This window comes from Xyrauchen texanus, chromosome 42, assembly GCF_025860055.1.
Source record: "Xyrauchen texanus isolate HMW12.3.18 chromosome 42, RBS_HiC_50CHRs, whole genome shotgun sequence".
NCBI classification, from domain to species: domain Eukaryota; kingdom Metazoa; phylum Chordata; class Actinopteri; order Cypriniformes; family Catostomidae; genus Xyrauchen; species Xyrauchen texanus.
The window spans coordinates 16,458,686-16,472,802 of NC_068317.1; the positions used below are offsets into that span (position 1 = coordinate 16,458,686).

General features: G+C 40.7%; 1 protein-coding gene across 1 annotated transcript in view; it reads left to right on the plus strand.

Annotated features, from left to right (window-relative positions):
* LOC127634863 (docking protein 6-like) overlaps positions 1-14,012 on the plus strand; it is a 104,916-nt gene extending 90,904 nt beyond the window's left edge. Inside the window, exon 8 of the mRNA XM_052114587.1 lies at positions 12,313-14,012. Coding sequence (XP_051970547.1) covers positions 12,313-12,461 — 149 coding nt within the window. The 3' untranslated portion in view covers positions 12,462-14,012. The remainder of the gene's footprint in view (positions 1-12,312) is intronic.
* Positions 14,013-14,117: the final 105 nt, after the last annotated feature.

The window sequence follows — 14,117 nt, forward strand, 5'->3', positions numbered from 1 at the left end:
CGAACCGATTGACAAATTCAATTCCAAAATGGTTTGCTATGGACTGTTAGTAAACCAATGACAGACTTATGTTCAAAAATATGAAAATAAACAATTTATCTTCTAAAATCACTGAAGTCACTTTTTGTATTGTCTCATCAATGCTTTACTCCTCTGCCACAATAATGTAATGCATTTTAATAACCAGAATTGCAATTTTTTTATATATATAAATATATATTTGTAGTTATTTAAATGCAACTATAATTACTTAATCATTGTTATTTTAGGGTTTTCTCTGCAATTGTTTTAATAATTGCAATTATTTGATTAATTAATCCGTATAGCATGTACTGTAATTAATTAGATTTTAAAATTGTATCTATTGACAGCCCTAAAAAATACAGTATATAACTTTTATTTTTAATTCTTGATGTTAAAAAGTGTATTGACATGTCATTTCTCAACTACCCAATTATACCTTTTCCTTTTTCCTGTGGCTTCATTAGTTTGTCTCATTTGCTTTGGCCTTTAGGTTTGTAATCACCTTGCGATGAAAGACTGCCTGGTGATGACAGGTTACGCGTGAGCAGATCCGGCTTAATGTTATGTAAATTAACTTTCATAGAGGGAAATTGTCCTCTGTGTTTTGTTTAGCTGTGAGTTTACTGATGCATAGTAATGTAAAAATAGTTAGTTTTCCACGGCAACAGAAAGTCAAGTCCAGAAAGTTTCAGTTTCATTGTAAGACTGTCAGGCCATTGTAAGACTGCTTGTTCAAGCAATGTCTCTAACATTTTCTGTTTGATAGAGATAAACGCTTTGTACTTAAAAAAAAATAATTTACATTATTTGATGCTCATCATTTGAACTAGTTAAAATCCAACTTGGCCAGGCTGAGACCAACTAGTTCAGCTCAAGGCCAGCTTGACCAGGCTGTGAGACCATCTAGACCAGCTGAAGACCAGCTTGACCTGGCTGTTAGACCATCTAGACCAGCTGAAGACCAGCTTGACCAGGGTGTGAGACTATCTAGACCAACTAAAGTCCAGCTTGTCCAGGTTGTGAGACCAACTAAACCAGCTGAAGACCAGCTTAATGATGCGGTGATGCCAACTGAAGACCAGCTTTTATGCTCATCATTTGAACCAGTTAAAATCCAACTTGACCAGGCTGAGACCAACTTGTTCAGCTCAAGACCAGCTTGACCAGGCTGTGATTCCATCTAGACCAACTAAAGACCAGCTTGGCCTGGCAGTGAGACCATCTAGACCAACTGAAGACCAGCTTGACCAGGCTGTGAGACCATCTAGACCAACTGAAGACCAGCTTGACCTGGTGGTGAGACCAGCTTGACCAGGCTGTGAGACCATCTAGACCAACTGAAAACCAGCTTGACCTGGCTGTGAGACCATCTAGACCAGCTGAAGACCAGCTTGACCTGGCTGTTAGACCATCTAGACCAGCTGAAGACCAGCTTGACCAGGGTGTGAGACTATCTAGACCAACTAAAGTCCAGCTTGTCCAGGTTGTGAGACCAACTAAACCAGCTGAAGACCAGCTTGATGATGCTATGATACCAACTGAAGACCAGCTTTTGTACTCATCATTTGAACCAGTTAAAATCCAACTTGACCAGGCTGAGACCAACTTGTTCAGCTCAAGACCAGCTTGACCAGGCTGTGATTCCATCTAGACCAACTGAAGACCAGCTTGGCCTGGCAGTGAGACCATCTAGACCAACTGAAGACCAGCTTGACCAGGCTGTGAGACCATCTAGACCAGCTGAAGACCAGCTTGACCTGGCAGTGAGACCATCTGGACCAACTGAAGACAAGCTTGATCTGGCTGTGAGACCATCTAGACCAGCTGAAGACCAGCTTGACCTGGCTTTGAGACCATCTAGACCAGCTTGTCCAGGCTGTGAGACCATCTAAACCAGCCAAAGACCAGCTTGATAATGCTGTGAGACCATCTAGACCAACTGAAGACCAGCTTTTATGCTCATCATTTGAACCAGTGAAAATCCAACTTGACCAGGCTGAGACCAACTAGTTCAGCACAAGACCAGCTTGACCAGGCTGTGAGACCATCTAGACCAACTGAAGACCAGCTTGACCTGGTGGTGAGACCATCTAGATCAACTGAAGACCGGCATGTCCTGGCTATGAGACCATCTAGATCAACTGAAGACCAGCATGACCTGGCTGTGAGACCATCTAGACCAACTGAAAACCAGCTTGACCTGGCTGTGAGACCATCTAGACCAACTGAAGACCAGCTTGACCTGGTGGTGAGACCAGCTTGACCTGGCTGTGAGACCATCTAGACCAACTGAAAACCAGCTTGACCTGGCTGTGAGACCATCTAGGCCAGCTGAAGACCAGTTTGACCTGGCTGTTAGACCATCTAGACCAGCTGAAGACCAGCTTGACCAGGGTGTGAGACTATCTAGACCAACTAAAGTCCAGCTTGTTCAGGTTGTGAGACCAACTAAACCAGCTGAAGACCAGCTTGATGATGCTGTGATACCAACTGAAGTCCAGCTTTTATGCTCATCATTTGAACCAGTGAAAATCCAACTTGACCAGGATGAGACCAACTAGTTCAGCTCAAGACCAGCTTGACCAGGCTGTGAGACCATCTAGACCAACTGAAGACCAGCTTGACCTGGTGGTGACACCATCTTGATCAACTGAAGACCGGCATGTCCTGGCTGTGAGACCATCTAGATCAACTGAAGATCAGCATGACCTGGCTGTGAGACCATCTAGACCAACTGAAAACCAGCTTGACCTGGCTGTGAGACCATCTAGACCAACTGAAGACCAGCTTGACCTGGTGGTGAGACCAGCTTGACCTGGCTGTGAGACCATCTAGACCAACTGAAAACCAGCTTGACCTGGCTGTGAGACCATCTAGACCAGCTGAAACCAGCTTGACCTGGCTGTTAGACCATCTAGACCAGCTGAAGACCAGCTTGACCAGGGTGTGAGACTATCTAGACCAACTAAAGTCCAGCTTGTTCAGGTTGTGAGACCAACTAAACCAGCTGAAGACCAGCTTGATGATGCTGTGATACCAACTGAAGACGAGCTTTTATGCTCATCATTTGAACCAGTGAAAATCCAACTTGACCAGGATGAGACCAACTAGTTCAGCTCAAGACCAGCTTGACCAGGCTGTGAGACCATCTAGACCAACTGAAGACCAGCTTGACCTGGTGGTGACACCATCTTGATCAACTGAAGACCGGCATGTCCTGGCTGTGAGACCATCTAGATCAACTGAAGATCAGCATGACCTGGCTGTGAGACCATCTAGACCAACTGAAAACCAGCTTGACCTGGCTGTGATTCCATCTAGACCAACTGAAGACCAGCTTGTCCTGGCAGTGAGACCATCTAGACCATCTAGACCAACTGAAGACCAGCTTGACCAGGCTGTGAGACCATCTAGACCAGCTGAAGACCAGCTTGACCTGGCAGTGAGACCATCTGGACCAACTAAAGACTAGCTTGATCTGGCTGTGAGACCATCTAGACCAGCTGAAGACCAGCTTGACCTGGCTTTGAGACCATCTAGACCAGCTTGTCCAGGCTGTGAGACCATCTAAACCAGCCAAAGACCAGCTTGATAATGCTGTGAGACCATCTAGACCAACTGAAGACCAGCTTTTATGCTCATCATTTGAACCAGTGAAAATCCAACTTGACCAGGCTGAGACCAACTAGTTCAGTGAGACCATCTAGACCAACTGAAGACCAGCTTGACCAGGCTGTGAGACCATCTAGACCAGCTGAAGACCAGCTTGACCTGGCAGTGAGACCATCTGGACCAACTGAAGACTAGCTTGATCTGGCTGTGAGACCATCTAGACCAGCTGAAGACCAGCTTGACCTGGCTTTGAGACCATCTAGACCAGCTTGACCAGGCTGTGAGACCATCTAGACCAACTGAAGACCAGCTTGACCTGGTGGTGACACCATCTTGATCAACTGAAGACCGGCATGTCCTGGCTGTGAGACCATCTAGATCAACTGAAGATCAGCATGACCTGGCAGTGAGACCATCTAGACCAACTGAAAACCAGCTTGACCTGGCTGTGAGACCATCTAGACCAACTGAAGACCAGTTTGACCTGGTGGTGAGACCAGCTTGACCTGGCTGTGAACCTATCTAGACCAACTGAAAACCAGCTTGACCTGGCTGTGAGACCATCTAGACCAGCTGAAGACCAGCTTGACCTGGCTGTTAGACCATCTAGACCAGCTGAAGACCAGCTTGACCAGGGTGTGAGACTATCTAGACCAACTAAAGTCCAGCTTGTTCAGGTTGTGAGACCAACTAAACCAGCTGAAGACCAGCTTGATGATGCTGTGATACCAACTGAAGACGAGCTTTTATGCTCATCATTTGAACCAGTTAAAATCCAACTTGACCAGGCTGAGACCAACTTGTTCAGCTCAAGACCAGCTTGACCAGGCTGTGATTCCATCTAGACCAACTGAAGACCAGCTTGGCCTGGCAGTGAGACCATCTAGACCATCTAGACCAACTGAAGACCAGCTTGACCAGGCTGTGAGACCATCTAGACCAGCTGAAGACCAGCTTGACCTGGCAGTGAGACCATCTGGACCAACTGAAGACTAGCTTGATCTGGCTGTGAGACCATCTAGACCAGCTGAAGACCAGCTTGACCTGGCTTTGAGACCATCTAGACCAGCTTGTCCAGGCTGTGAGACCATCTAAACCAGCCAAAGACCAGCTTGATAATGCTGTGAGACCATCTAGACCAACTGAGGACCAGCTTGACCTGGCTGTGAGACCATCTAGACCAACAGAAAACCAGCTTGACCTGGCTGTGAGACCATCTAGACCAACTGAAGACCAGCTTGACTTGGTGGTGAGACCAGCTTGACCTGGCTGTGAGACCATCTAGACCAACTGAAAACCAGCTTGACCTGGCTGTGAGACCATCTAGACCAGCTGAAGACCAGCTTGACCTAGCTGTGAGACCATCTAGACCAGCTGAAGACCAGCTAAACCGGGGTGTGGGACTATCTAGACCAACTAAAGACCAGCATGTCCAGGCTGTGAGACCAACTAAACCATCTGAAAACCAGCTTGATGATGCTGTGAGACCAGCAAGACCAGCAGAAGATGAGACTAACCAGGCAGCAAGACCACCTACACCAGGTGAATACCAGCTTGACCAGGTTGTGAAATCCTGCTAGACCAGGTTGACCAGGCTGTGAGGCTATCTAGACAACTAAAGACCAGCTTGACAATGCTGTGAGACTAGCGAAAGACAAGGCTGACCAGGCAGCGAGACCACCTAAACCAGGTGAATACCAGCTTGACTAGGCTGTGAAATCATCCTAGACCAGCTAACAACCAGCTTGAACAGGCTGTGAAACCAGCTTGAAAAGGCTGTGAAACCAGCTTGTCCAAGTTGTGAGACCATCTATCAAAGACCAACTAAAGACTAGTTTGACCAGGCTGTGAGAACATCTACACCAATTGTAGGACCAACTTGACCAGGTTTTGAGAGCAGCTTGACCGGGCATGGTCATCTAAACCAGCTAAGACCAGATAATCCTTTTTTGCTGGTTTATGCTTTTTTTTTTTTTTTACAGCAGGGTAATGACATAGTGCAGTATGGGTGTTTGACATGAAGTACAATATTCTATCTAGCTAATATTTCTCTCTTGTTTCTGTTATGCATGCTCTAGAGCTCCTGTGTAGAATGGGGAGACCGACGTGTTTTAATGTCAAGGCAATGACAGATCATGTGCATCCCACAGGTTAGATCAGACCGATGGAGTCTTGTGTGGGTGTGTATGTGGGTGTGTGCGCATGTACATATGTTTGCGTGTGGTTGTGTGACAGCTGTGATCTAACCCGGAGCCCTGGCACTGCAGGAGCTGTCTCGCACACCACAAATATGCTTGTTTACCAGCCCAGCTGATAATTCCTTTTTTGTCCTACTCTGCAGAAATGGGGCCAGAATTTTGAGCAACAGATCTGCAGAGTAATGGCATTTTTTTATTTAAAAGACTGGCTTGTTTCAAGTGAGATACGGCTTGTTGAAAATGCTTGTATGGCCTCTGCCATCTCACAGAAACTAATGAAGAAGAATCGAGAGGATGTCACTTTGTTTTCCTCTTTGGCGTTGTTAGTTCAAGCTCATGTGGTGGAACTGATGGTGTTGACCAACTGGCTGTTTGCAGTTGAAATTGGCGAGTCATACACAGCAGCGCTTCTGTCATTGTTATTAGTTAGAATAAATGTTAGAAGATGCCCATGTTCCAACATCCCTCTTTGAATAACCCACTTTCACATATAGGGTACAACTGGGCTAACGGCACCCCTTTAAGAAATTTAGTTTCAAGGTCAAAAAGTGTATTATTTTTATTGATTATTGATGGAGCAATATCATTTATAAAAAAAAATTAAAAAAAAGATAACTGAATGTGATTAAAATTCAGTAAAAAAAAAATGGTGAGGGAGACTTTTACCCAATGCTTAGGGTAAAAGGCTCACTCGTTTGGGTTAAAAAGGCCCCTAGTGGGTTCAAATTGATATCATGTAGATATTGGAGCAAAAGATATAGGGCACAATTTGTCAATTAATGCAAATAATTTTGAGACCGCAAGATGCTTTTTTGAGAAACAAATTAAATAAATACTTCAGAAAAATAATCAACCATTTCCTGTTTATTTTAAACACATTTTGCATTTGATTACATCTTAAGTACTTTATAATCTCTATGATTGAATGCATCAATGTGAGCCCATATTTTTCATTACAAATCAATTCGCCTCACTTTAAGAAAAACAATGTGTTTAATAGGGGCATTTAGCCCCTGCAAAAGGGGAGATTTTTACCCCAAATACTATCCTTACACTTATTGGACAGTTATTAAAAAATGTTTGAGTTAATTACATTAAAACTGAAAATGATAAAGTATTTTATCTCAAAAGAAATGTGTTAATTTCAGGGATTTTCATTAGCTACATAAATTTGCAACATTTAAAAAAATAATAACAATTTGCTGAAATTGCCTCAAATCAAATTTTAGACATTACACACAAATATCTCATGGATCAGGAACATTTTCCAGTGTATAGTGATTAACAGGTGTTTAGAAAAGTCCTGTGGTAGTTTCTGTTGTTATTTAGTGTTTTAGGAGAAAATAAAATCAATGGAGCCTTTTACCTGCGGAGCCTTTAGCCCGTTGTACCTTATATAGGTTTAGCTAATAGTTAATGCTTGTGTAATCATTGACATGTTTGTTAGGGTTTTGCTTACCAAACATTTCTTCCACATTTTAAAAAATGTTCAACACATGTAGGTCACTCCATCATAAAGTTAATGATGTTGTTTACTGACCTTCAAGATGTTATTTTTCAAAGGCTGCTCTTTTAAAGCTCAGGATACTTAATCAGGTTTTCAGTTATACTTGTATATATTATGCATTTATTAGAAATTAATGAGGTATTTGTTAAGGTTCCTGTACAGTAGAGCCATACAATTTACAATATCAAGATCATTTTGTTGATTATAGTTAATATAGTCAAATCTGAACAAATTCTGAGACAAACACATACAGTATATTTGTTATAGATAAGAAGTCAGAGGCAATTGTTGACATACAGTAGGATGTGGAAAGCACATAGCCAATATAATTTGGTCTTGGAAATATTTGATATTGTTGAGATCTCTTCTGAAATTGTAGACTAGAGGAGACAAGTGTCAGGTTGCTGGTGTCTTTTTAATGAGAAACATCTTTGAATTTTATTTCTATATTTTCTTATGAGCTATATTGTCTGAATGGTTTCTAATTTGATTTGCTAGGAAGGCAATGGTTTATCATACCAGCTTATACGTTTAATTTACACCTTTAAAGTTATTTTTTTTGTGTGTAATTTATCATATTGCTATATTTTATACATGATAAAATGAGTTAAGTGCTCATACTCCTGGCTACAGTCATGTAATTTGATAAAGATACAGTTTCCTGGTTGACTGTATCTTCTTTCTTATAGAAAGTGATACAGCACGTAGGCTCCATGCAGGCTGTTAATCTGGCTGTTGCTTTATTTCCTCCATCCTGTTGAGTACACTGCAGCTCAGTCGTGTGTGTGTGTGTGTATCTAATATATACACTCACCTAAAGGATTATTAGGAACACCTGTTCAATTTCTCATTAATGCAATTATCTAATCAACCAATCACATGGCAGTTGCTTCAATGCATTTAGGGGTGTGGTCCTGGTCAAGACAATCTCCTGAACTCCAAACTGAATGTCAGAATGGGAAAGAAAGGTGATTTAAGCAATTTTGAGCGTGGCATGGTTGTTGGTGCCAGACGGGCCGGTCTGAGTATTTCACAATCTGCTCAGTTACTGGGATTTTCACGCGCAACCATTTCTAGGGTTTACAAAGAATGGTGTGAAAAGGGAAAAACATCCAGTATGCGTCAGTCCTGTGGGCGAAAATGCCTTGTTGATGCTAGAGGTCAGAGGAGAATGGGCCGACTGATTCAAGCTGATAGAAGAGCAACTTTGACTGAAATAACCACTTGTTACAACCGAGGTATGCAGCAAAGCATTTGTGAAGCCACAACACGCACAACCTTGAGGCGGATGGGCTACAACAGCAGAAGACCCCACCGGGTACCACTCATCTCCACTACAAATAGGAAAAAGAGGCTACAATTTGCAAGAGCTCACCAAAATTGGACAGTTGAAGACTGGAAAAATGTTGCCTGGTCTGATGAGTCTCGATTTCTGTTGAGACATTCAGATGGTAGAGTCAGAATTTGGCGTAAACAGAATGAGAACATGGATCCATCATGCCTTGTTACCACTGTGCAGGCTGGTGGTGGTGGTGTAATGGTGTGGGGGATGTTTTCTTGGCACACTTTAGGCCCCTTAGTGCCAATTGGGCATCGTTTAAATGCCACGGCCTACCTGAGCATTGTTTCTGACCATGTCCATCCCTTTATGGCCACCATGTACCCATCCTCTGATGGCTACTTCCAGCAGGATAATGCACCATGTCACAAAGCTTGAATCATTTCAAATTGGTTTCTTGAACATGACAATGAGTTCACTGTACTAAAATGGCCCCCACAGTCACCAGATCTCAACCCAATAGAGCATCTTTGGGATGTGGTGGAACGGGAGCTTCATGCCCTGGATGTGCATCCCACAAATCTCCATCAACTGCAAGATGCTATCCTATCAATATGGGCCAACATTTCTAAAGAATGCTTTCAGCACCTTGTTGAATCAATGCCTCGTAGAATTAAGGCAGTTCTGAAGGCGAAAGGGGGTCAAACACAGTATTAGTATGGTGTTCCTAATAATCCCTTAGGTGAGTGTGTGTGTGATATATATATATATATATATATATATATATATATATATATATATATATATATATATGGTAGCCTGACTACAATTACTAAAGGTGATGTAAACACACACACACACATGTGGATTTTGTGTCTATCAGCAGGTCGCTAGGGCAATAGAGGCATATGTGTTTACCAAGCATGCAGGACAAGTGGCGCTCTGAGCCGCCTGCCCTCGAGTTCACGGTGCCTCCCACAAATCCACTTACATCAAAAGTGTGACATCTGGATGAGAGGACCCCTCGTGTGCTCTTTGAATCATGTACTGGAGCAGGAGCTGCTCAGTCCTGTTCCAGTATGAATGTGCCTTCCTGCAGAGGTTACTTCTAACCATCCACTAACACACCTGCCTTGAATTTTCAGGAAAGCCAACAATGTTGATTAGATGGTTGTGGTGTGTTAGAGGTGGGTTGGAACTGAAATCAGTTCTCAGATCTCCAGTGATGTGTACAAATTTGCATACTTCAACAATTATGTTCGGTTCAATAAGCTAAGCACTGTCGACAATAGTTGTGGTGGCATGTTGTTGACCGCTTTAATTAATTTTAACTTGAAATTGAAGAAAAGAAAAAAATAACTTTTACATTAACACACTTACAATGACAGTAAACTGGGCCAGTGTTCCAGAGGGTTTAAAAGCTGAAATGTGAAGCTTGTTTTTTTGTTAAAGCACTTAAAACCCAGTTTATAATTTGAGCTTGTTAACTTGCCTAAATCATCCTTTTTGAGGTTTGAGTTGGGACTACTTTTCCAGGCACATTATCTTTTTGTTGTAATATTATCAGAATCATTTCTGTGGGTAGAATTTGTTTTTTGTTAGTTTTTTTTACTGAGAGACAAGTGTAAATTCATCAGCTTGTCTATTGTGTGAATGGTTCTCAAAGACTTGGATACTTAGGATAACAGCCTAAAGAAGACTGAGTCTGTTGGAAAGATGGAGAGAGCAAAATCCAGTCCAGAGCTTCTAAGAGAGGCAGCAAATTTAATTCAGGCAGAACTAAATTCATCTACAGGTGCCTCGTTCTGTTGAACATTTTCCGATTTGTTTGCGGTTTGTCCAGTGGAGCAGCCATAGTCTTACTACAGTAGGCATACACAATTGATTCAAGATGACCCAGTCATCCCTCCCTTGCATCTTTCCCACAGGCTCAGCCTTCTTTTGGCTGTGAAGGCGGGTCTTTGAGAACCATTCAGCCAATCATTTAACTCAGACAGTTTACATTTCATTGTGTATTTCACAACTTATTTCATTTCAAGGTGTATCTCAAAGGTCATTTAAAGGCATATTTAATGTCATGTTTCATTTGACACAAGTAAATGTTCACGCTCTATTTATTTGAACTCACTATGCTACTGAGGACTAGAGGTCCTACTTTTAATTACTGATTGCAACATTTCATAATGTATTTAATTATTCTTTGACATATTTTATTTAACGTTGCGCATACTTCATTTCATGAAGACCATGTCATATTTCATGTAGTTTTTTCATTTTACACACTTGAATAGATACATTTCATCCATTATATCTTTATTTATACCCATATAATTTATATATAATTTATATCTTTATATATATGTGTATGTGTATATATATATATATATATATATATATATATATATATACACATACACATACACATTTATATATATATATATATACACATACACATACACATTTATTTATACATAGGCTGCATGTCAAATTACTTTTTTCTATACTACTTCACAGGGCAGAGTGCACCAGATATCAAATTCACCACACAAGGACAGACAAAATGTCTAAGAATAGGCTATGCGTGCATTCCCTCTTTCCCCAGTTCCCACGTTTGTGTACATAAGAATGGAAGCCAATGAACCACAAAATCTAGTGTGACCACATCTTTGTAAAATACATGAGTTTACTTTATGTACAGTATATGTGTAAGCATCAATCTCATTACTAGAGACATTATTCATAGTAGAACCATCTTTGATTTTTAACAGGAATTAATGAAAACGAGGCTGTGAGAGATAAATATACAGTCACTTCAATGGCACACATGGTATAAAGCTGTACAACGCTCCCAGATCCCATCTGACTTTCCACAATTCATGTTGTCTGGAATTTTTTGTCTACCGAATGTTCCTGGAAATATATGTTTTTGATCAAAGATCTTGTAGTTTGTGCACATTTTCTGCATTATGTTGTGTAGTATGAGTGCTGCTAAGACTAGAAGACGACAGATGACAAGAAACCTTATTGTGCATTTCGTGTAGTCTTGACAGTCATGTAGTGAGAGTGCGGCTTATACGAGTAGTATTCGGCTGGTCATGTGATTCTAAAATGGCAGCCATCTAATGGAAATAATATAACATACAGGTACCTTTGGCATAGGCTACTATTTTTAACATACTATGAATTGGGAAACACAAATTATAATCTCGCATACCTACTATACTAGGATGTAAAAGTTTGCAAATTGGGACACCGCTGAGCAGGTTTGAGTACCCTGATTGAAAGTTGCAGTACTTTAAAAATGGCATGCAATTTTGTTTCCAACCAGATGTAGCCAGCTCACTTGGTTTCTAAATAAGGCCCGTCATGTGCTCCTTGAGCTTGTATTTATTTGTGTCAGTGCACTATATATGGGCTGTGTGTATCACCTACTCAGATATCCTCACCTAACCCTGTATTATCCATATTTGATCACACAATCACCTCTAGAAAATCGAGTTAAGCCATATTCCTCTCCTTCAAGCATGCCAAACACTGATACATGGACAGTTGCCAGAATATTTTTTTCTTGTTTCAAAAACAGTGTGATATTAATGCACAAAGGCAATCAATGCTGTGCTGTGAACTTGAATGTCTTTTCAAATCAGTACCGTGTCAGCAACGTGTAATGATCTCCATCTCTCTCACTCTAGGCACGAGTATGACTATGACACTCATTCCACGAGCACAGACGTTTCAAAGCTTCCTCTCCGAGAAGACGGAGGAAGAACAGAACCAGGAGCGTGCAACAGCGGCCTCTAGCGGCCACGATAGGAAATGCAGCACTTCACCGCTCCGTTGACATGCACTCTCGTGGCTTGTAAAGCCAAAACTCCTGGACATTCCAAAGCTTTAGAAAGCTCATATAGACACATGTACAGTATGAACTACATATACATGTATGACCTAATAATGAATTATTATAATTATTTGTAGAACAGTGTGTATACTACAAACTCTAGAAGCCTCTTTTTGTACCTTGACACAAAAAAATATAAAAACAAATGCCAAAAAGTTGCATCATAAACTTTTTATTTTCCTCATGTAGTTTCAAAAATGTACTTTCTGCATTTATTTTTTAGATTTACTGTAAATATTGAAGCACTGTAGCGCTTGCAACACAGAGCAAAGTATGTTTGTTGCATTTTTGTCTGTTTTCTTTAAACACCTAGAAGAGGTTTGCTTCATTAGTATCTGTCAAAAGATAATAATTATTATTATTATTATTTTGCACCCAGCACTTTCAAGTTAGCGCTTGCTTTGCACCTTGGTCTGTGTTGCAATATATACAGCCATAATGTCTGTAGACGCCTGCGGTGTGGCAGGTTAGGTCATTCTGAATCAAGCTTCACACTGCATAAAAGTGCCTTCAGACTGCTAGATCAGACTCTGGCTAGAAAGATGATTCAGTTAGAAACACTCTAGTCATCCATGTAAAACTGAATTAAGTTTAACTGTTGAAACCCCTTTTTTCTAAAGGCAGAATCAAATATCTATTTTCTCCCTGCACAGGAAAATGCTGTTCTGATAATTTTACTTAATGACTGCAGTGGTCTTATAGATATAGATATTGGATAATAAAAGCGTAAAAAGAAACACAAACACATTCAGTGCAGACAATCAATAGGCCTACAGATTCACTCATCTAATGGGTTTTATGCCTAGACCATAACATACCTTCAAATGACTGTTTATTTATTGTGCAATTTTGCTAGGAAAATCTGTTTTGACCAGAACAATATATATATATATATATATATATATATATAAAGATCATGTCATAATGTGAATCTCAAGGTTTTAGAACCACACGAAGGATACTAAGAAAACTTTATTTTGTTTTTTAAAGTAGTTTGCACATTTATTCAGAATAGTCAGATTTGTAGCGCTTGACTGTGAATTGAACAACCACTGTTTTATACAGTGTGTACTATATAATTTAAATGTCTTTTACTATTTAAAAAGGGAATGACCCTTTCTGAAGGGGTTTCTAAAGGAAAAATTGGTCAAACACTGTTTAAATCCATGTTATTACACATCTTGCTGGTTATGAAAGTTACCTGGACATTCCCTTTAAGGTTTTTCTGGATTCATTTGTAAAGATGTCTTTCTCCAGTTGTGTTATAGCATTTACACCAGCCTTTATTTAATGTGTGTGTGTGTGTGTGTGTGTGTGTGTGTGTGTGTGTGTGTGTGTGTGTGTGTATGTTTGTGTAATTGAATAGAACATGGAAGAACAAAAAAAACCACATACAATCTCATTATGTAGAACTTTGTCCTGTGTGGATATGTTGTTTACTGAGTGAAATAAACTGGACTTTTCATAAACCTCAATGTATGCATGTTTGATAATTAAGAGCGATATATTTGCAATGATTGTATAAAATTAGAAAAGTCCTCCAAGCATGTTAATTGCTTTATAGGAGTCTTCTACTGTACAGTACAGCATGCATGCAAC